The 22,275-nt window shown below is 54.3% G+C and overlaps 5 protein-coding genes across 5 annotated transcripts; 4 read left to right on the forward strand and 1 right to left on the reverse strand.

Moving 5' to 3' along the window:
* Positions 1-244: 244 nt before the first annotated feature.
* PIM1 (ATP-dependent Lon protease pim1) lies at positions 245-3,584 on the forward strand (the record flags this gene model as incomplete). Its single annotated transcript, XM_049337982.1, has 2 exons — positions 245-3,334; positions 3,387-3,584. The coding sequence occupies 2 exons, from the start codon at positions 245-247 to the stop codon at positions 3,582-3,584; spliced, it is 3,288 nt and encodes a 1,095-aa protein (XP_049203867.1).
* A 2,610-nt stretch (positions 3,585-6,194) lies between these two features.
* Positions 6,195-9,716, forward strand: J4E93_000018 (uncharacterized protein; the record flags this gene model as incomplete). Its single annotated transcript, XM_049337983.1, has 1 exon — positions 6,195-9,716. One exon carries the CDS (start codon positions 6,195-6,197, stop codon positions 9,714-9,716), a length of 3,522 nt encoding a protein of 1,173 aa, XP_049203868.1.
* A 3,017-nt stretch (positions 9,717-12,733) lies between these two features.
* J4E93_000019 (uncharacterized protein) lies at positions 12,734-14,512 on the reverse strand (the record flags this gene model as incomplete). Its single annotated transcript, XM_049337984.1, has 1 exon — positions 12,734-14,512. The coding sequence occupies one exon, from the start codon at positions 14,510-14,512 to the stop codon at positions 12,734-12,736; it is 1,779 nt and encodes a 592-aa protein (XP_049203869.1).
* Positions 14,513-17,072: 2,560 nt separating this feature from the next.
* J4E93_000020 (uncharacterized protein) lies at positions 17,073-18,231 on the forward strand (the record flags this gene model as incomplete). Its single annotated transcript, XM_049337985.1, has 2 exons — positions 17,073-17,599; positions 17,649-18,231. The coding sequence occupies 2 exons, from the start codon at positions 17,073-17,075 to the stop codon at positions 18,229-18,231; spliced, it is 1,110 nt and encodes a 369-aa protein (XP_049203870.1).
* A 559-nt stretch (positions 18,232-18,790) lies between these two features.
* Positions 18,791-19,906, forward strand: J4E93_000021 (uncharacterized protein; the record flags this gene model as incomplete). Its single annotated transcript, XM_049337986.1, has 3 exons — positions 18,791-18,945; positions 19,164-19,296; positions 19,349-19,906. The coding sequence occupies 3 exons, from the start codon at positions 18,791-18,793 to the stop codon at positions 19,904-19,906; spliced, it is 846 nt and encodes a 281-aa protein (XP_049203871.1).
* Positions 19,907-22,275: the final 2,369 nt, after the last annotated feature.

Genomic DNA, 22,275 nt, shown 5'->3' on the forward strand with positions numbered 1-22,275 from the left:
CGTGTTGCCGAGGTTTTGCCATCGGGGCTATCGGAGGAGCTTGGGCGGTGATGATGTCGAGATTCGGAAGGATGCTGAGCAATTCATACGCCGCCACTACAACCTGTCAACCTTCATTGCACCCCACCCAACCCTCTTCTTAGATTTCCCGGTCATACTACGAGTGCCACGTATTCCCACGTGCACTCTTTCCATTCTTTGTATAGTATTACCACCACCCACGCCGACATAACGCCATTTCACCATGTTCCACGGACAGAACTTGCCGTGGCGGGCGGCCCTTCGTCAGGCTTCACGATCGAATGCGAGGACTATCACTACTAGAGCCTCGTCGCGCCATCTCCCCGCACAATGCACGGCATCTCTGGTCGCCCGAACACACCACCGATGTTCCTCGCCGCCCGCCGCGCTCTTCGCATACCGCAGTTTCTCCACATCATTGAGTAGACGGAAGGAAGATGATACAAAGGCGCCACCAGAGCCGCTGGAGGAGGCCAAGGAGGAAGAAACAGAAGAGTCCAAGAAGCTGAAGGAGCAGAAACGAGCAGAAGAGCTCGAGGGCAAGAGCGATGCGCCCGAGCCGATACCGCCAAAGGCGAGTTCTGGGCGAGGCAGCGCAGCAGGAGGAAGCGGTTCAGGCGGCGACGGCGGTGGCAAGAAGCGAAAGGGCGCCGAACGAGCCCTCGTCAAGCCTTCGATACCCGACGTCTACCCCCAAGTCATGGCGATACCGCTCGTCAAGCGTCCGCTGTTCCCAGGATTCTACAAGGCCATTACAATTAGAGATAGGGAGGTCGGACAGGCGATTGCGGACATGGTCAAGCGAGGACAGCCCTACATCGGTGCATTCATGTTCAAGGACGATGGTGCCGACAAGGACGTTATCCACGATCCCAGCGAGGTGTACGACGTTGGCACATTCTGCCAGGTTACGAGCGCATTCCCCGTGGGTGCCGATGACAACTTCGCCATGACCTGCGTCCTCTACCCGCACCGTCGCATAAAGATGACTGGTCTCAAGTCGCCACCCCAAGCGAAGGAGGAGTCATCTGTGGCTGAAAGCACACTGTGCGAGAGTGCGGACACCCCAGAGCCGGAGGCAAGCGCAACACAATCCAAGGGCGATGTCGTCGCTAGCTTCGAGGAGGCAACCGAAGAGGCCAAGGCAGCCCAGGGAGCGCTCGTACCCACCATCCTCAAGGGTCGCAATGTCAGCATTGCCGATGTCGAGAACATGGTTGAAGAGCCATTCGATCTGAAGAGCAACAAGACAATCCAGGTGCTGGTCAACGAGATTGTCAACACGTTCAAGGGAGTAGCACTGCTCAATCCGCTGTTCCGCGACCACGTCTCGACCTTCTCTGTCCATACCACCATGAACGTTGGGGAAGACCCTGTCAAACTCGCTGACTTCGCCGCCGCCGTGGCACAAGCCGAGTCGCATGAACTGCAGGATGCGCTTGAAGAGATGGACATTGAGAAGCGTCTCAGCAAGGCCTTGGAAGTGCTCAAGAAGGAGCTTATTAGCGCGGAATTGCAAAAGAAGGTTGCCGACGATGTTAATGCCAGAGTCACCAAGAAGCACCGCGAGTACATGTTGATGGAGCAGATGAAGGGTATCAAGCGCGAGCTCGGTATCGAATCGGACGGAAAAGACAAGCTTATTGAAAAGTTCAACGAGAAGGCTAACAAGCTAGCTATGCCTGAAGCCGTGCGGAAGGTCTTCGAAGAGGAGATGAGCAAGCTACAAGGTCTTGAGCCCAACGGTTCGGAGTTTAACGTTACTCGCAACTATCTCGACTGGCTCACACAGCTACCTTGGGGCTTGCGCAGTGCAGAGAACTTCGGTATCCAGCATGCGCGAGAAGTTTTGGATGAAGATCATCACGGACTGAAAGATGTCAAGGACCGCATTCTGGAGTTCATCGCTGTCGGCAAATTGCGCGGCACAGTCGAAGGAAAGATTCTGTGTTTGGTCGGTCCACCCGGTGTGGGTAAGACGTCGATTGGAAAGTCGATTGCTCGCGCTCTGAACCGTCAGTACTACCGCTTCAGTGTCGGTGGTATGTACGACGTAGCAGAGATCAAGGGTCATCGAAGGACGTACGTTGGTGCGCTACCAGGACGCATCATCCAAGCGCTCAAGAAATGTCAAACAGAGAATCCTCTTGTTCTGATTGACGAAGTCGACAAGATCGGACGCAACAGCAACCACGGCGACCCAGCATCAGCACTTCTCGAGCTGCTGGACCCAGAGCAGAACAACAGCTTCTTGGACCACTACCTGGATGTACCTGTCGATCTTTCAAAGGTTCTGTTCGTGTGCACAGCCAACATGGATGAGACGATCCCACAACCTTTGCTCGACCGTATGGAAGTGATTCGACTGTCAGGCTACGTTTCAGACGAGAAGATCGCCATTGCTGAGAAGTACCTGTCTCCCGCAGCTAAGGAGATGAGTGGGCTGAAGGACGCCGATGTCGTTCTCGAGAGCGATGCGATTGTTGAGCTCATCAACAAGTACTGTCGCGAGTCTGGTGTTCGAAATCTAAAGAAGCACATCGAGAAGGTGTACCGCAAGTCAGCGCTGAAGATTGTTACCGATGTAGGCGAAGATGCGCTCCCCGAGGCTGCAGCGCTCACTGAAGAGGGTAAGGCTGCGCAAAAGGAGTCAGACAAGGACACGAGCGATCTCAAGGAGACACCAGAAAACATTGAGGAGCAGACCACCGAGAAGCCTCGCGTCGCGCTCAAGATCCCAGATTCCGTGCACGTCTCCATCACCAAGGACAACCTGAAGGATTACGTCGGACCCGCCATCTTCACATCAGATCGTCTGTACGACTTTACGCCACCCGGTGTGGCCATGGGCCTGGCATGGACGTCGATGGGCGGTTCAGCGCTCTACATAGAATCGATAGTGCAGAACGCGCTCTCAGCATCCTCATCGCCCGGTCTTGAACGCAGTGGATCGCTTCGGGACGTCATGAAGGAGTCGACCAGTGTAGCCTACTCGTTCGCCAAGAGTATCATGGCCCGCGAGTTCCCCAAGAACAAGTTCTTCGAACACGCCAGGATACACCTTCACTGCCCCGAGGGTGGCACACCAAAGGACGGACCGAGCGCTGGTATCACCATGGCGACCAGCATGCTCAGTCTGGCACTTGACAGGAAGATCAGAGATGATGTTGCCATGACTGGTGAGTTGACTCTTACCGGCAAGGTGCTGAGGATTGGTGGACTACGTGAGAAGACTGTTGCTGCACGGAGAGCGGGCGCAAAGACGGTCATCTTCCCACACGACAACATGAGCGATTGGCTTGAGTTGCCTGAGGTACGTTTTCTTGTTCTATATGAAAACGAAGCTATCTGCTAACACATGACAGAACATCAAAGAAGGCATAGAAGGCCGCCCCGTCCAATGGTACAAGGAAGTCTTCGACATTGTCTTCCCAGATCTCGACAAGGACGCCGCGAACAAGATGTGGGAGAAGGAGCTCAAGGGAAAGAAGGGCGACCGCAAGAAGCGCGAGCAAAAGAAGAAGGAAGAGGAGGAAGAGGAGTCTGGTGAGGACGACGACTGAGCGAGTCTCACTTGGGACGAAATACCTGTACGATAAAGCGAATAGCGTGCTCAGCAGCGCAGCGCATTTTGGGCGTTTTTTGCATATGCATTGGCGATAGAGCCATAACGATTCGACTGCATTGGTAATGAATGATAACAATTCTCTCTTCTCAGAGTGCGGTTCAATGCGTAGCATGCGCGTGGGTGAAAGAGGTTCAGATGATGCAAATGGATGATCTCACGTCAACCACAATATGCGGGTTGATAAGAAGGAAGCATATCCAGCATGATCCCTTCTGCCCTCTTCCGCTTTCACAGGCTGCCGATAGCGGGGCGGTCCGTACCTAGCTACCACTCCCGTCTTCGTCTACAGCTCTGCTATACCCAGGCATGTCTTCAGCCCACCATGGATAGGAACCTTGTGGAAGCAGCATCATTTACGCTCATCAATCAAAGTTTCAGCCGTTTTCTGACAGCATGGTAGCTACGCACCCAAGCTGCAGCTCCCCAACCCCTCCCTTAGCCCTCGTGGTTTTCCGTTACCCCTCATGCACGAACCCCACCACGCGTCACAGGGGGGATCGTGGGATGCCGCAGCCAGCCATGCGCATATTTGCGCCGGGCATTTTCGTGACGGCTACACTATGCAATCGATTAGCAATAGTGCGTCGTCAGCTTCAACGGCCGAATTTTGCAAGTGCCGCGTTACGCCTGGTTCACTCAGCGCCTGCATGGCATGGCCATGGAAGGAACTATGTAGTCTGTGACGCAACTGCCACATGTCTGAAGCCACCTGGAAAACCAGCGGGCTAAAACACGACTAACAGAAGAGGAGAAAATGCCAACGCTGTTCGTGGCGTTTGTGGCTAGCAAGAAAGAATGCATGTGGTGATGTTTCAGCGCCTTACGCGCAGCCCGTGTGCGTTAGCCCTCGACTCCTTCGTCTGGTGCATGAACCACATTGACGTGTCAACGGGCGTTGCCTGGTATATATTGTAAGGAGCGTGAACAACGCACACTGCGAACTGGAGGGAACGAATCATAGCCAGGGGTTGGGAAAAGTCGAGGTTGTTGTCAGACTTTGCTGTTTCGGTGGTGAGGAAGCTTCACTTTTTGTTTTGGTGGTTTTGCTTGTCCGTGGGCGTGTCCTGGAGGCTGTGATGTGCGCGGCATGGCGCGGTCCGGTGAAGTGGGCGAGGGACTACAGACCAGGGCTTGGGAATGATAAGAGGCGCAAGGGGCTGGGTGAGGCGTATACAGTCCTTTGTTCATTCTTGATGCTCATCTCATGATGGACGGCTTCAAGTTGTTGGGAAGACAGCCGGAAGTACGACCCAGGTCAGGGATCGAGATACATTAGCGAGCCTCATCGCTCCGAGGTGCAGCAGCAGCTTTACTCGAAGCTTGCCGGAGCCGTGCCTTGTGCAAGCTGGTGAGTGGGGCAGTTCGTGTACTGTTGCGACGACGGAGTACCTTCCCGCAAGTACCATGAGGTGCAGTAGCTGCCCTCGTCTACGCGTCGACTAATGTACGCAGGCCCAAATGAGGGGTTTTAGCTATATGGTGATGTGAAAATTGATGAGGGGCGGCGGCTGAGGCAGGGAAGAGCAAAGGGAGCAAGAGCAGGAATTTAATATGGCGGCTCCCAAGGGTCGGAGAGGCAGCGGGTGGTGGTTGACCGTGGCCAGCTGCGACGGTGAGATGTGTGACTCTCACCGCAGGTCTGCTAGAGTGGCTGCCACAGGCGAGCGGCGGCCAATGGCTAGGGAATCGGTGCTATGTCACGGCGGGACCCAGGGCGGCGTCGCGCCTGATTTGACAGGCAGAGGACCAGATTCGGGATTCTGCTGCTGCGGCCGCTGCAGGCAGAGGGCCTTTTCTGTCCAATGTGGTGTTGGCGCTTGACCGCCAGCTGTACAGCAGATACATGGCCACCATAGGGGGGCGCTGCAAAAATTTACTTGTCCTTTGCATTATTTGATTCTTCCCCGTCTGCTGAATTCCACCTGGGACCGAAGGCTTAGGCGTGTGTGAGGTGCCGACAGCTCGCCTCTGGAATTGTGATTTGGCGCCTTTGCCTGGGATACGCTAAGGCGGTGTTCAACCGTTCGCCCGCCTGCGCGCTGTCATTGGCTCCGCGCCCCCAGCCTCAGTCGCCTTCATCCCATGTTGCTTGGGACGACTCATCATCGCACATTGCATCGCGTCGCCTCTAGCACACCTCCGCCAGCCTACTCGTCGCCGCCCTGCTCCTGACCAGACCCCCGCCGAGCCTCACCAGCGACATCCTCGTGCAGTGCCCTGCGGCCCGTTTGCTCATTTGGGCGCATGTCGCTTGGGCGTCAACAATAGACGACCGCGGTATTTTCGTCATTAGCACGGAGATTGTCGTGCAGAATCTGCAGCCCTCGAATCCGCAGCGAGCAGGTGGCGTGGCACGGAGCATCACGTAGATCCATGGACGCAGACAGCCACAGTTACACAGGACCTCGACACAGCATGCAGTCGGCGCCAAATCGATAGCACCAATCCAGTCGACCCGTATCGAACCATCCCGACCAGGAACCTCCCCGCAGCGCGCCCGCCCGCCAACGTCACGCCCGCGAAGGCTGGCAGAGGGGGATAAGAGATGCCGCTGCTATCGGCCGACAATGGCGACTCAAGCAGGAGTCGCAGCCGCCAGCGCGCGCGCACCGAAGTAGGCGAGCATAGGAGCATGTGGGACCGCCTCAACTTCCAGAAGATCGGCTCCTGGCTGAAGAAGGACGAGCACACGCCGCCGCCCTCGCCCACCAAGCCCAGGATGTCCGAGAGCGTGACCAAGGAGAGCAAAGAGAACAAGGACAGCAAGGAGATCACGAGGCCCCATTCGAGCGGCGGACTGCTGGGACGGAGAGGCAGCAGAAAAGTCATCCCAGGTCTGCCGAGGCCCCTGACCTTCAAGCGAATGCAGAGCGAGAAGAGAGACAAGCTGCTCGAGGTGCCTGAGACGGAACATCGAAGAGCTGTCTCGGAAGACCGCAAGAGCTCCGTCCCCTCGAAGCGAAACCCCTCGCCCCCGCCCATGTCTGTGCCGTCCATGTCCGCTCCAGACGTGCTTAGTCCGCACGAGAGTCACAGCGAGAAGGAGAAGGAGTCAGAGCCAGAAATGGAGTCATTCCCCAGTATAGAGCGCACCATTGGCGGCGGCCCCGACTCCAACATACCAGCAGGCGCGCGCCAGGTCGACTATGGCATTGAAGAACCTGAAGATTACATGTCGGCCGGCGAAATGTCTACAATCGAGGGACCCCCACAACTCCCGCCAGTGGAAGTCGCAGACGCCTTTTCGGACCGCGGCTCCCATCACTCCGGCTCAGACATCGACGATGTACGGTTGCAGGAGGAGCTCGAAGCCAAGTGGATCCTCAACCTCAGCATGCACTTCCGCGACCTGTCGGACCGCGAGAAGTTCTTCGTCACCTTTGCCGAGGAGCCCACCAAATGGAGGCGAGTTACAGTATCGTGCGACTACCGGCATCTCGAGGCCGACTCACTCGAGGCGGATCTTAAGACGATGCACTACCAACGCGACAAGAGCAAGCGCATTTACGAAGCCATCCGCGATTCCCTACCCGATATCCAGTTCTACGACACCGTTACAAACCTCAAGCTCGAAACTGCAGACGGTCGTCTTCATGTACATGTCACCGAGGATATTAACGAGGCTATCCCGTACCCGCCTACGTCAGCCATCGAACACCTCGACTGCAAGCGCTTCCGAGAGAGCGCCATCTCTTTTGACTCTCATATCTCAGGCTTCGTATACAAGGTCTCCGTAAACAACAATACGTACATCAAGAAGGAGATCCCGGGTCCAGACGCGGTCGAGGAGTTTCTATACGAGATCAATGCTCTCGTCAGCCTGCAAGAATCCAAGTCAGTCATCAGATTCGAAGGCGTCATAGTCGATGAGCAGAACGAGCTCATCAAAGGGCTACTCATTAGCTATGCCGAGTTGGGCGCGCTGGTGGACGTCATCTACGACTTCAAGCCCACAAGCCAATACAAACCCATGGGTCAGCTCACCTGGGAACGCCGTGAGCGGTGGGCACGACAAATCGTCGAGGGTCTGTCCGAGATTCACGAAGCTGGATTTGTGCAAGGCGACTTCACCCTCTCAAACATCGTCATAGACAACGAGGATAACGCCAAGATCATCGATATCAACCGTCGCGGTTGCCCTGTCGGATGGGAGTCACCTGAGCTGGCTAGGCTGGTCGAAAGCGGACAGCGTGTAACAATATACATCGGCGTCAAGTCAGATCTCTTTCAACTGGGCATGGTATTGTGGGCGCTGGCCGAACTGCAAGACGAGCCGGAGCGCCAACAGCGACCACTAACTCGCACCCTCGATCGACCAAATACAGATGTACCCGTGTACTTCCGCGATATTATCAGAGCCCTGCTCAGTGACTCACCCCAAGGGAGACCGTCAGCGGCAAGCCTGCTCAAGAAATTCCCTGACGATATACTAGACCGGGACTTCAAGCCTAAGGCCGCCATAAGAAGCAGTGTTTCTACACATCGAAGCGACAAGGAGTACATCGACCCCAGGACGGCAGTCGACCTCGAGGATATATCCAAACACCGCCGCCACTCCAGACAGCAGTCGTCATTCGAGGAAATCAACATACCGCGCACAGAATACCCCGCATCCTCTGGCTCATACATCATTCCCAACAACCGCTCCGACCGTGGACGGTCCCCTGGCCCCTTGAGCATCAGCGAGAGAAACAGACGAAACGAATACTCGCCTTATCCCGGCCACCGGTCTGTAATGTCGCTCGACGACTCAGAGCTCGAAAATGAACTTGCAAGCCTGCCAGCTAGTAGAGAAACGAGGTGGGAGCAGATTTACGTTGACGGCGATACCAAGCTTGTTCAGCGAGGATGCGCCGACCTTGACGTCCATGACTTTGTCACACAAGAGCCGAAAGATATATGTATTACAAGTCCACCAAACGAGATGGAGAATTCATTTCTTGGGGCCAGGCCAGCCGATGACGCACCGCTGAGCGTGTCATTTGTTAGTGGACTCCAGCCACACTCCATGCGAAGCAGCGCACAAGGATCGTCTGATCAGGATCATCGAGAGTTTGGGAACAAGGCCTCCTTTAGCACTCGCGTACACGAACTGGCACAGACACAGCCAGACCCAGGTTACTTAGATTCAGATGCCTCGCCGGGCTACGAAGAAGGTCGAAAATTCCAAATTCCTGCCTCTGGAGTGCTCACCAATCTGGAATACGACGTTGCCATGGACTCTTCCGCCTCCAATACTTCCCCTCCGTCGCGCGTCAGCACTAGCTTCTCTGTTTTCGATCGTCCGGAACCTTCACGCAGAGTTGGCACGGGTTTCTCAATAGCGCAAGGCTACCGCATGCCAATGCATCAAGATTCAGGCTTTGGAGAGCCCGAGCGGGTGTCGTCTGAAAGCGAGCGGATACGTCACAGTCTTGACGAGAGCATCAAGGACCTGAACTTCACTAGCGAAGACGAGGCAAGGATCGACGAGCGACTCTGGGATGAGAAAGGAGCCCCAAAGTTTGGTGAGGGCGTGCGTGCAGCCGAGCTGCAGATCAAGCCGGAGCCCATTCCCATATTCACCATCCCGGCATCCCCACGTAAAGACGACAAGCAGAAGCAGGCGCGCAAATCGATGCCACCTCCGCCAATACCAAGCGTTGGACCGGCAAACGTGCTGAGTGTTGAAGAGGTCCAAGACAAAGCTTTAGAAGAGAAGAACTCAAACACCACCATTCGAGCGCCTAGTAGACGCAGTCCGTACGCAGGGCCGAAAGCCGTGGACTCCATGGATATTGTTTCGACCGACGCCAAACATACCTCCAACAAACCACATACCGTCAGTTCGTCATCCAGGGATAAGCTATCGAATAAGCGAACAACAGACCCCTCGTACGACGATTACCTATCACCAGCCGAAGACGACGAAGACGATGACGCCAAACAAGCATCAAACGATCTCTCCGACTACCTCACTCACTCCATTTTCTTTGACCAAACCATTGATTACACACGCGAGCATCAGAAGCAGAATCAGAAGCACAAGAAGACCACAGGTCACGGTTCGCAAGGACCAAAAGTTTGATATTGAGACCCTTCATTAACCTTTTCCTTCTCTTTCTTTCCACCAACGTGCATTCGCTTTACGCCTTGTCTTTATACCAGAGTCTTTAGTATTATTTTTAATCCTCATGTGTGTATTCGTTCCTTCTCAACTCCTTCCTTCCTTCTTTCCTTCTCTCCTTGTTTTGTTAGCAATTTTCCGGGTCATTGGTACACGAGCGTTTCTTTTTACGGTTGGCGGGCGGGCGTTGTATGTCATGATCTAGGCACTACCTCATGATGTACGATTGACTTTTTCTTGGGATAGGCTGTGATGTCTCCATTTCAGGCGTTTGCTTTTGGCTGGATTGGGCAAGATTGGGGATACCAGGTCGATTTAGCATTTGGTAGCATGGGTATGGGCATTCTGGGAATATATTGCATTGTCCTCTTGATTGAGTCGTCTTGAATGTGACAGTTTACTTTCGTTTGACCTCTGATGAGGGGGGCGAAGTGATTGGACGTTCGTAAGTGGAGGACTGTTCGCTTATGTTCATAGGGAAGGTGCAAGTCAAAAACCTCCGGAGCTCTCACTTTCTACTAGAGCTCCTTCCGCCTGCGATCTTTCTCCACCATCTGCCATCTGCATTCGAGCTACCTAGGTATCGCTTCGCAGACCTCAATCGAGAGAATTGGGGGCTACATCGTACTATCATGTGACGTAAAGTGGAACGCGGAGACCATGAAGTCACTAGCAGGGTGAAAGTCGCGAGAAAGGGCCCTTTCAAAGCGCGCTGTCGTAGGCAACACAAGCGCTAGCCCTAGAGCGGGGCTACACCGTGCGTGTAGGTCTACGGCAGCTGCATTCATGGGAATCTTCCTGTTCTCCCACCACCACTTGTACGTTCCACAGTACCTCGTCTGCGTGGATTCGACTATTAGACGCGCTGTTAAAGCTCCCTCACATCACTACTGTTAGCGACCAAAGCAACTGCTACTGAACTGCTTCACGAAGCCTCAAACTATTACACACCTACGATATGGCGCATCCACCCCAAGGACTACTAAGCCTCCCGAATGAGCTTCTCTGCGATGTTGTTGCGCCCCTCAGTCCAGCCGACCTCCGCCACCTGCGTGAAGTTAACCACCGAGTCCGCGAATTTGTTCTCGACTATTCTCGACCATGTTTCACTGGACTCGCCGAGCTACCAAATGTGCTTATTTTGGAAGTTGTCGCACATTTGACCGACAGGGATCGAAGCCGACTTGCACGGACGAACTTTCGATTCTACTCTCTGATCATGGACGCTATCCTGGATCAGGAGGTGCGCACACCGGGGGTCAAGCTACTCGAGTCTGCGCTGAGAACGAAGAGTAAGGGTTTGATGAGAAGACTATTACTCAAAGGTGCGGATGTAGAAACACGCTTTCGACATCCATATTCCTTCCATCATGGTGGGTACTGGAATTCCAATACCATAACACCCCTGACATATGCTACATGGCGCGGCGACGTGACGATGGTCGAACTACTCCTCCAATCCGGGGCCAACGTACACACATTGTTCCACCATGATCTGGACTACGGACTCGGACCACAGATGCGGCTATCTCCCCCACTATTCCTTGCAGCATATCAAGGTCACGAACGCATAGTCGAACTGCTCATAGAAGCGGGTGCGAGCCCAGTAGTAGAAGGCAAGTGCAGGATGCTCTCGGTAGCTAAACACCAACGACACGAATCCATTGTTTCATTGCTTTTACAAAGCCTAGACTCGACAACGGAGATTAGCGGGTCAATCATAAGAGAACTCCTTCAGGTGACTTCCAGAGAGGAGTTTCGATCGCTTCCGACCCATGTGATCAAACAATACGAACAGGTCATTTGGCGGCATCTGCCGCCCCTTTCATCAATCGGCAAAATTCGAGTCTCGGAAGACGTACTTGCCGACTTCATAAAGTACGCTGCAGCCGGAAAGTTCGCTATGGTTGTTGACTATCTCCTTCAAATGAGAGGTCGGCTAAGACCAAACCGAACGAGCTACCTCGACTCAGCACTCCAAAGCGTCATCGCGCTTGACGCCAGTAAAGAAAGCGTCCTCAAGAGGGAAGTGCATCAAGATGTCTTTCAGATTGTTCAAGCATTGCTAGCCCATAGTGCAGACCCCGATTCTGTCGCCCAAGGGAGGTCTGCTCGAGACATGGCGACAGCTCATCCAGACCCTAGAGTGAGGAACCGACTAGCGAAAACAGTACACCCAAGCCGGCCTACCAAAGAGCTGCCTTCGCTGATCGGACGGTCATTAACCACTCCGTCGAAAGCTTCGTCGACGAATCGTCGGCCGCAACAGGATCGACCCTCAGCAAGCTTATGGGACTTGGTGGGACCCCGTAGTCAGCAAGGTCCACGCAGAGGCCATAAGAGCGATGACAATAGCGTCCCAGAGAGTAATGACGTTGTTACAAGTGGTGATAAAACCCAGGGTACGGCAATGTCAGCTCCAACAGCCAGAGCTATCTTTCTCGAAGAGCAAACAAAGCTGCAAACAAATACAGCTTCACCTCCGCGTTTGCAACCACAGTATGCTCACCCGGATTCAGACGCAAGTCTCTCAACACAAAGCGTATGGGCCAACGCTTCATCGAAGATCCGTGCCGCTCCTACCATCAAGGAACAGGTCTCAATGGAAAAGCCCATCATTTGTCCAAAACCTACAAGGATGCCTAGTCCTCATAGGTACAGGGTTGAGATGCCCTTCGGATATCAGAGAAGCAAACACACGTCAGCAAGGCAGAAGTGAGAGAAAGAGTGCATAAGATAGGTCCTCAGCTGATCTCTGATCGGCCAGCGAATATGTCTGAGTTCATTCGAGGCTGGACAGTAGATGAAGCAAGACAGAAGGGAAGGTAGTGGTAGACACGAGAACAAAGACAATGGAGCTGATGCTATGAGCGATTCTTGTATCTATTCTAAACACTACATATTCAAACATGTTCTAATACCCGTGCATGTCCAGATGCACGCCCCTGGGTACAACCCGGGGAGATCGTTCAGTCAACTCAGAACGCAACAGCCTTCATACCGCGTTTGACGGGCATGTTGGTGATCTCGTCGCGGCGACGAGATGAAGTGAGGAAACCAGCAGGATACTCGACGACAGCGTCGCCAGACTCCGCGGCTGGTGCTGGTGCTGCGGCGTCGTCCTTCTGCTCTTCAGCAGCGACGGGTTCGGCGTCGGCGGCCTCATCCTCCTTGTCTCCTTCATCCTTCTTGTCGTCCTCTTGGGCGGCGTCTTGCTTGTCGTCGGCTTCAGCTCCGTCTTGCTGCTCGGCTTGACCCTCCTCTGCCTTCTTGTCCTCTTCCTCTTGCTTCTTCTTGTCCTCTTCGGCGGCTTTGGCGTCTTCGTTGGCTTGCTTCTTCTCTTCCTCAGCTGCCTTCTTGTCAGCTTCTTCCTGCTTCTTCTTCTCTTCCTCGGCGGCTTTAGCATCGGCCTGTTCCTTCGCCTTAGCTTCTTCGGCGGCCTTCTTCTCCTCTTCCTTAGCAGCTTTGTCCGCCTCCTCCTTAGCCTTCTTGTCTGCCTCCTCTTGCGCCTTCTTCTCTTCCTCGGCGGCCTTCTTGTCGGCCTCCTCTTGTTGCTTCGCCTGCTCGTCAGCGGCCTTCTTCTCTTCCTCAGCCTTCTTCTGCTCCTCTTCCATCTTCTTCTTCTCCTCCTCAGCTGCACCCGGTGCCTCGGTAGCTGCGGGTTCGGCAGTGGTCTCGGTGGCAGAAACGGTCATGTTGGCAGAAGCAGTGGCGTTTGCAGCCTCACCCATCACCAAGGAGAAACTCTCAGTGACCATGGGTGCAGGTGGTGCAGCGTGGGTCATGGACATGTTACCGGCGGCAGGGGCTTCAGGAACGACAGTGACGGCAGCGGGAGGGGGCATAGTGTGCTCTGGTGCGGCCTGAGTCTCCTGAGGCGGCATCTCAGCTGGTGGGGGCATCTCGGCAGCAGGTGGTGGTGGCATCATGGTATGCTCGGGTGCCGCTTGAGTCTCGTGTGCAGGCATCTCGGCTGGAGGAGGCATCTCAGCAGGTGGCGGTGGCATCTCAGCGGGTGGCATCTCGGCAGGTGGTGCGGGCATCTCGGCAGGCGGTGGTGGTGGCATCTCAGCCGCAGGAGGTGGCATGGGGTGTTCAGTGACCATAGGAGCGGGGGGCTGTTCGACCATGGCCGTGGTCATCGGTGCAACAGTCTCGTGAGTAATGGCCTCGGCTGTAGTTGTCGCTGCAACCTCCTCAGTAGTGGTAGCTGCGGCTGAGATACTGGCCAACTCCTGAGAGACGTGCATGGCCTCCATAGCATCCGCAGAAGACTTGTGAGCGGCATCCTTAGCCTTCTCAGACGCGACATGCATGGACTCCATAGCATCTGCAGACGCCTTGTGAGCGGCGTCCTTGGCCATCTCGGAGGCTACGTGCATGGCTTCCATAGCAGCGGCAGATTCTTGGTGAGCCTTCTCTTCTGCCTCCGCTTTCGCTTGATGTTCAGCCTCCATCTTCGCCGCAGCTTCCTGATGAGCCTTCTCCTCTGCTTCAGCCTTGGCTTGATGTTCGGCCTCCATCTTCGCAGCAGCTTCCTGGTGCGCCTTCTCCTTGGCCTCCGCCTCCGCTACGTGCATGGACTCCATAGCGTCGGCGGCCGCCTTAGCAGGGTCAACTGCTGGAGCGGGCGCAGCCTCGCCCATGTGTTCGGTACGAGCCACAACCCTCGACGGGATGTCGACATTCCGGGGGAGAGGGCCAGCAGCGACAGCAGCCGCTGAAAGGAGGGTGAGAAGGGGGTATATCGTCTTCATTATGGGTGATTTGGGTGAATCAAAAAGGACAGGAATGAAACTTGAGTCTTCGTTATTACGACAGGAAAAGAGAGAATGAAGAGCTCAGCTCAATAAAATTAAACACTAGTGCACGGCACTTTGAAGAAAAGAAGGTAGGTGTTTGAAGACGACTTGATGTGAGAGTGGGCAGAACTTATGAGGCTCGGGGTTTCGCGATATATGTACCTTGCCCGGTTCCTTCGGCATGGAGGAGACTCAGAGCATACCCCTAGAAGCAAACAGATCATCCGGAGCAGTTCCACACATGGTAGTGTTTGATGGATTCCCGGCATCGTTTTCGCCATGTCGAGGATGCCTTGAGGCGGTTAGGCGCCTAGGCAGGGTGACGACGACGCTGTTCCCCCACCCGTCTCGAACACTTACAGCTGCCTCTCCACTGTGTAGACAGCATTGACAGTGCTTGGCATGGACGTTACCGGGCCAAATCCATGTTCGCGATGAGGCGCACGCTGCGATCGACCAATCAGATGCGTACCTGGCGAGAAAGAGGCAGCGAAGCCTGGATCCGCTCGCCAAAGTCTTGGCCTGACAGGAACCGTCAGAGAGTATGTAGCAAGTCAGGCTGCAGGTGTATTGCAGTGTTGAGGCTCGCTTCATCGGCGGGGACGCATGTATGCGTGTTAGGGTTGTGATGCGGACAAGGTTTCAGCAACCCAAGACGGGTAAGTGTCCGGGTGTCATGGCAGCCACGAGCCCCAGGCCCAAGCCACAACGACGTTCGGAGACCGACATGATGTCAAAATGTTCAGGGAGCTGTTTGGACGTTGCACCTCCGAGCGTGCGTTTGCAGATTTTGCAGTCGGAGGTCTCTTGGTTTCATGGCGCTCTGGGTCTCGGGTGCGACACTATCCGAGGTCGAGATGTTCACCAAGCAGTGATGTACGTTCTTTTTTTCCTGTAAAGGATGGACTCGTATGATGGGGCTATAGCGACCAAGAGAATCGAAACGATGATGCAAGTACTGAGCAGTCTTGAGTATCTCCCATCATGAGAAAAACCACACATGTTGGCTGCTTCAATAGCATATAGCATGAATGAGTTTATGTCGAAGCAACGTTAATGTTGGAATGACTTGCTCTTCTTGATTCATCCCGTTGCTGGCAGCAAAGATGTGTTTGATTTCCTACTGGAATAAGGTGGCCGAAATGTCTGGTTCCTGGCTGCCTGACATCAGAGGAAAGATTCTGCGAGATGCAGATGGGTCAGATGCGGTGAACAAACGTCGACGTGTGTTTCTCGTATAACCTAGGTCTCGTACGAAAACGCCAGGGCTGAAACGTGGTTAGGGGCTTCGGGTAGGGAGGATTCACCGGTACTTTTAGACGATGCTTATTTATGGGCGCGCCTTACCGCCTTTGCTTGCCAAGCAATCCGCTTACATTGCGGCCCCCTCTTATAAGACCAAGCAATAGCTTGAAAGCCGCCCATCGTTGTCCGAACGTTCGCTCAAGTTTCCTCGCGCTCAGGGGCGGAGTACGGAGCGGCCGCACTGTGAGTGGTTTTCCGGACGGAAGAGTAATCGGCCGCATCCGATTACTACCACCATAACAACGGTCCTATCCTCGTCAATCTGCTGCGGTGCCAAGCAGAAAGAGGCAGTGTTAAGAGCACCGAGTTCACTAGCATCGACGGCATTTGTAGGAATCGCATTGTCATAAGGTGCGGTTACGGCCAACCAGACAGGGCGGCATTTAGGCGAGCAATTGCTTCGATGCTTCCTTTCCTCTACGGGCCAACTGCGCCCCGACGAAATGAGCATTTGACGTCACAATGCTTTTGTGCTTACTCCCGGGGCTTGGCTACTTCAGTGATGCTGCCGTGGTGTTGCTGTGCAGTGGCGCCACCACTACTTTGTGGTGGTCGCGTGCTCAACGAGGATGGGCACGCGACACAGTTGGGAGAAGGGAACGGTGAATACGAGGCGAAGAATGATGAGATGGGAGGAAGCCTGTGCCTTTAGCGGGTTGCGCGCCGCTGCGCATGTCCCAAGCCACTAAAGCTGAAAAAGTGGGACTTTGATACGCTGTACGCACGCTTTGATCAAGACGTCTGACCTCCTTTGCCGGCAACCCGGGGGCTTCGCGAACTTGTAGCAAGCACCATCATAGGCCCGCTAAGCATCGAGTGAAGCAGGCGGACTCCTCTCCTCTCCACCTGGTCTGAACCCTTCCCCTCTTTTGTTTCCCGTCACTCCTTTACCTGTGTTGTCAACATACTTTGTGTTCGACGACAACCCTCCGCGCGTACCCGGGGATAAAATAGAGCCGACAATTGCAACCACTGTCGGGCCACCTTGAGCAGCATAACCTACTAGCATCCCAAACCGGCGCACGCGACACATCATGGCGAACACGACGTTGCCAGACAACGGCCAATGGAACAGCAAACCAGCTTGGAAGCTGCCAGGATGGTGCGAACCTGTTGTACGTAGCCAAAGCCAATCCACAGTTTTCATATACACACAGCAGCATGCTGACAGCGTCACGCGCAGATGGTTGCCAGCATCCTTTTCTTCGCCATGTTCATAACACGAAAGCGCGACTTTAAAATCTTCGGCCGGTCATCACAGCGTACCGGCTTCCTCGACAACACCCCGAACGAGTCTACCGACCGCCTCCTCCAATCCGACAGCGACAGCGAATTCGACGAGATCAGCGCGGTTAAGAACCCCAACGCACCCAAAGTTCGAAGCATCTTCTGCTGGAAGGTTACGACACCCAACACATCGCGTTTCCGCCACCATGTACACAGCCGCATACTGCAGCGCTTCCCTTTCCTCATTGAGATGTTCTATTGGGTTATCAACTATGCCTTCTACCGCATGACTGGCGTCGTATCGGCCAAGCTCTTTGCTGGGCGCGGAATATGGGACGTATCTCAGGAACACGGAATTGCAGTACTGGAAGCGGAGGAGTATGGCCTCCTGAGGTTCTTGTTCCCGGTCCGAGAGAGGGACGTACAACAGTGGTTCATGCATGGACACCAAGATGCGCTTACGGTGCTGAACAAGTGCTACGCGCTGATCCACATTCCTGGAACTGTTGGGTAAGTTTGCCGTGGTATAACTTCCTAGATCACCACTGACGTTTTCAAGCTTCATCTGCTGGTACTACTACGTAGCCCCGTCATTCGACACCTTCGCCATCGCCCGCCGAACCCTCACCCTTACCAACTTCTGCGCTTTCATGACCTTCGTTGTATACCCATGCATGCCGCCACGATTGCTACCCACCGAGTACGGCTTCCTCGACACCGTCCGCCATGACGACGCACAAAGTGTATGGATGAGTGGCAAGTTTGTCAACCAACTCGCAGCGATGCCGTCAATGCACTTTGGCTACGCATTCTGCATTGGCATGACCATGATCTACCACTCCGGTCTCTTCCGCCGCACCTTGGAACAGGGCGAAGTGCGCAAGAACGCGTTCTGGAAGATCTTCTACCTGATTGTTGGAATAGGATACCCCTCTTTCATCCTGACGGTCATTGTTGCTACCGCCAACCATTACTTCATGGACGCATTGGTGGCTACCTGCTTCGTCTTCTTCTCTTTCCTCTGCAACAAGGTCTTCTACGTCTTCATCCCACTAGAAGATCTCCTCCTTTACGTTATCCGGGCGGATAAACCCGTTCCCACAACCGGTGACCGCTTCCACGAGAAGGGTGGTCGGTTATAGTTTTGGCAGCTTGATCTTGACCTTTGGTTTTGGTTAACTACCACGGTCGCTTACACTTGGTCGCATTTACAGGACATAGCATTACAGGTGGCGTTGGTCAAAGCAGTAAACGTATCGCACTTGGTCATTAGACACGCGGCGGTTTATATGTAAATATTCTGAATTCATACTTAAGCAGTATCCTTCGATTTGTTAATCGGTTGTCACTATGGCTATGCTGACCAGTCGTACCTGTGGACGCAAGCTAGAACGCGCCAAGGCTTGTTCCTGCGTTAGCGCAAGTGAAAGCTCCCCCAGCATTCGCGACGCGTCCGAGCTCCCGGCGTGTCCCAGCCATCGTCTCCAACCTCCCCTCAGCGCTCTGTAAGTCAGTCCACCCATCATCAGACGCGATTCGTGTGGGACGCTATTGCCCTTTCATTCTGCCGGCTTTTCGCAAACCATACTACTTGTCCTGCACTGACATTCCACTTTGCGACAGCTACTCTTGAGCTTCAGATAGCTTCATTCGCTTTCGCACACCGTCCCTCGTTCTCGCAAACACAGAAACCCAGTCGCCATGGCGGATATCGAGCAGCAAACCCCGATTGAGGGCACACCGATCGACGACATCGAAATGGAGGGTGCGGGTGACGCTGGAGCTGGCGCAGGCGAGGAGACAACTCTCTTGCCGGAGATTGAGCCTGAAGCACCCAAGCTGGTTCTCTTCGCTGAGTAAGTGATGGTCATGTACATGTTCTGGCTCGCTGGATTGGATAGCTGGCTCACTTGAGACGAGGTGCTACCATCGGGCGCATGAAGTTTGCCAGCTCTCGAGGGCTGAAGACAACGCGCGCAACACCACTCTCAGCTCTATGGGCTACCAGCATCTCTTTCCTAGCTTTGGAATGCTAGCGACACGCATCATGAACGCGCGGCTAACATGCGACCAGTCTTATGAAGAGTCCGATCGTTGAAGTCATCGTTGGCTCAGGAGACAACCGCACCACATACTCAGCACACGAGGCAGTTCTCGTCAAGTCACCAGAGTTCGCCAAACAGGTCGAGAAGTTTGCGCCAGGAGGGGTACGCTATCACGCCCTCAGCGAGTAAACATGCGCTCACTAACAGTCTCCAGCCTCGTCAAATCGTCTACACAGATTGCGATGTCGATGCCATGGGCTCAGTCGTCGAATACCTCTACACAGGCGAATACTTCCCCAAGAAGACGTCAGCCGCACGCGATGCGCCCCTCGAGAAAGACCCGCGACAGCCTGTAACCGATAATGACGGCTTGGGTCTCCTCGTTCACGCACGCATCTACACGCTTGCCGACCGTCTCCAACTTCCTGAGCTGAAGTCGCTCGCACACTCCAAGATCCACCGCACAGCGTCGACTGCAAAGGGCGAGCTTGCATACGCACGCTACGTATACAAGGAGTCCAACCCGGAAGATGCCACAATCCGCAAGCCCGTCGCTGCTTTCTGGGCTACACGAAGCTACAGCCTGCGCCACGACGCAGAGCCAGAGTTCAAGGCCATGTGCTTGGAATTCCCGCAATTCTCGTATGACGTGCTGCAGCTCGTCTTGGACCAGCAGGAAAAGAAGCGTGGTGGTGATGATGGACCAAGCCGAAGTGGGCCGACTGTGGTTCCTGGGAGCACGAGGAAGAGGGCTAGAGTGAGCCAGGTGTAGATGCGATATTGGATGTTGCATCGTGCTTGATTCACCTCGCCGTCCTAGACCATGGCTACATTGATCTCTATCACAACGGAATCCAGCATCTCCCCGGACCCAGGAGGTACGCAGGCTTCCCTGCAGCTGCACATCGATTCTTCAGAAGCCCATGTAGCCATATCACCACCGCATCACCTCACTCAACACCGCCCACAACCTACTTGAAGCACTACACGCGCTCGCCTTCTCACGTATCTACCCGAGAGTCCTTCCGAATTTCTTTGCAAATCACCTTGAACGCCAGCTGCGTGTTCCGCCCGGCTTCGGCGATATCGTGTCTTGGTATCTAGAGGCTGTTGCTCCTGCTTACACCGATTCCTTTTGTCACATACACGCCCATGATCTTAGTCACATGTACCGTCGAGGACCAGCAGCGAATTGATTTACCGTAATATCAGAAATCCTGTCTGTTGTAGGGTGGGAGGTAGCGCTGGCTGGGACCGAAGGTTTTCCAATGTAGCACCATGTACAGTAGTCGATATAGGTATTTCTGGAAATCGAAGCCTATGTAAAGCAGATGACAAGCTTGTCGACTTTGGATATTTGACTAGCAATTGGCGCAACGCCTCGACGGCGCCATATGAGAAACAGTGTGTTGTTGAGACCAGCCAATGGAAGGTGGAGGTCGTTCCGTCACGGCATAGTGGTGCGTCCCCCAGACTTCGTATATGCCAGACATCGAGATCTGAGTAAGCTCCCTAGTTTCGTTGCTAGGAGTGGAATATACTTTGCCGTTGTCTGTTACATCCGATCTGTGTTGTGCAAAGTATAAACGTAGTGGGTAAAACTACCGTGAACTTGCGGATTTTGTAAAATATATAGTTATACGTACCCACATAGAAAGAATTAAAGAGGTGTAGACCTCATTCATAGATGAAACTAATTACCCTAAAGCTTATGTCGACGTTAGGTCGCCTACTTTGCATGTTTCTATCGTGATAAAGGCTACAGCCTTCCTAGTGTTTTCCTTGTCTGAGGCGCGACCATTTCTGAATGTACCCCAGGGTTACTTACAGACAATATCTTACATCTTCTGAGACGCGACGAACGATCTGCGGGAGACTTGCCTATAACTGCTGTCATGAGATGCGATTACTTGCATCTACCCTTGCTGGAGAAAAAGCCGAGAGATGCATGGTGACGTTGACGGGTAACTTCCTGCAGGGACGGGGGTCGCCTGGCGCGAACACAATACAGCGCTATAACAGAGGTACAAGTTTTGTTGGGACGACGGTCTTGTACTGTATGCATAGTGACCTTTGCAGGAACGTAGAGGCGTTGCTATCTGGATACGTAGGGTGCCAAGGACGGTTCAAAGAGGGGTTACATGCCGCTTCGTGATGTGGAGGTATGGTACTTGAGCGATTAGTAGGGTAAGAACAGGTGCAAACAAGGAAGAACCGTGGTCGTGGAAATAAGCAGTCGTTGATACTGTTGGGTAGGTAGTAAGAAGGCAGATGGAACTAGCAACGCCGTCGTTCAAGTGTGTCGACTGTCGAGCGGACCAAAGGGCTAAGGCGGTATCCACGCTAACGTTCACGGAAGGCTGAATCGGGGCCTTCCAGAGCTCCACGCTCCCATAGCCCAATAATTTATAGCATGTCGTCGATCCGTGAACCATTGGCGATGACTGCGGACAATAGCCCTCTGACATCTGTCACCCATCGGGTCGCGAGATTGCGGACCGGCTGTCGACGAGTCGAAGACGCCACCCGAGGGTACGAGGGCCGGTCTGGTCTGCGCGAACACGTGGAGGTGCATCGCCGTGTGTGAGTCTACGATTTGCGGTGAATCGATTGGCTGCAAGTGTGCGATCGTAGAGTTTGTGACATGGCGACCCGGGTCCGCGATGCATGCGTAGTGCTGCTGGGTGTACAATCGGTCAGGAGGGTGTGCAGCTGCGTGCTACCATTGCCCACAGCTCTCATGCAGCGGGCTCGCGCTAGACACGCATTGGGAGCGGATGTTCTGTAGCCCCAGAACCGTGAGACATGGTCACGATGGCAGAAGTGAAGTCCCAAAGTGGTGGAGGCAAAGCACAACAGGGAGGTGGATATATACAGACAGCCGCGGCCCAGCTGCCATGAGTGTGGATCCGAGTCTGGCCAGACACTTGTAAGATTGTTTTCTCCGAGCGTCCTGTTCATCTCGGCACAGGCTCTCACATGACAGTCGAACAGGCCGCTCTCGCGTGTATCGAGGGCTTCTGCGCTTCTTCCCAGGCTGGACAGACCCTGCAGCGCCTCGCATCTGCCCCGCAGTCGCCTGGCCAATATCTCCCAGCTGCAGCACCTCATACGGAACCCTCTCCGGAACTGCTCCAGCCC

This window comes from Alternaria ventricosa, assembly GCF_023758065.1.
Source record: "Alternaria ventricosa strain BMP 2768 chromosome Unknown scaffold_1, whole genome shotgun sequence".
NCBI lineage: Eukaryota > Fungi > Ascomycota > Dothideomycetes > Pleosporales > Pleosporaceae > Alternaria > Alternaria ventricosa.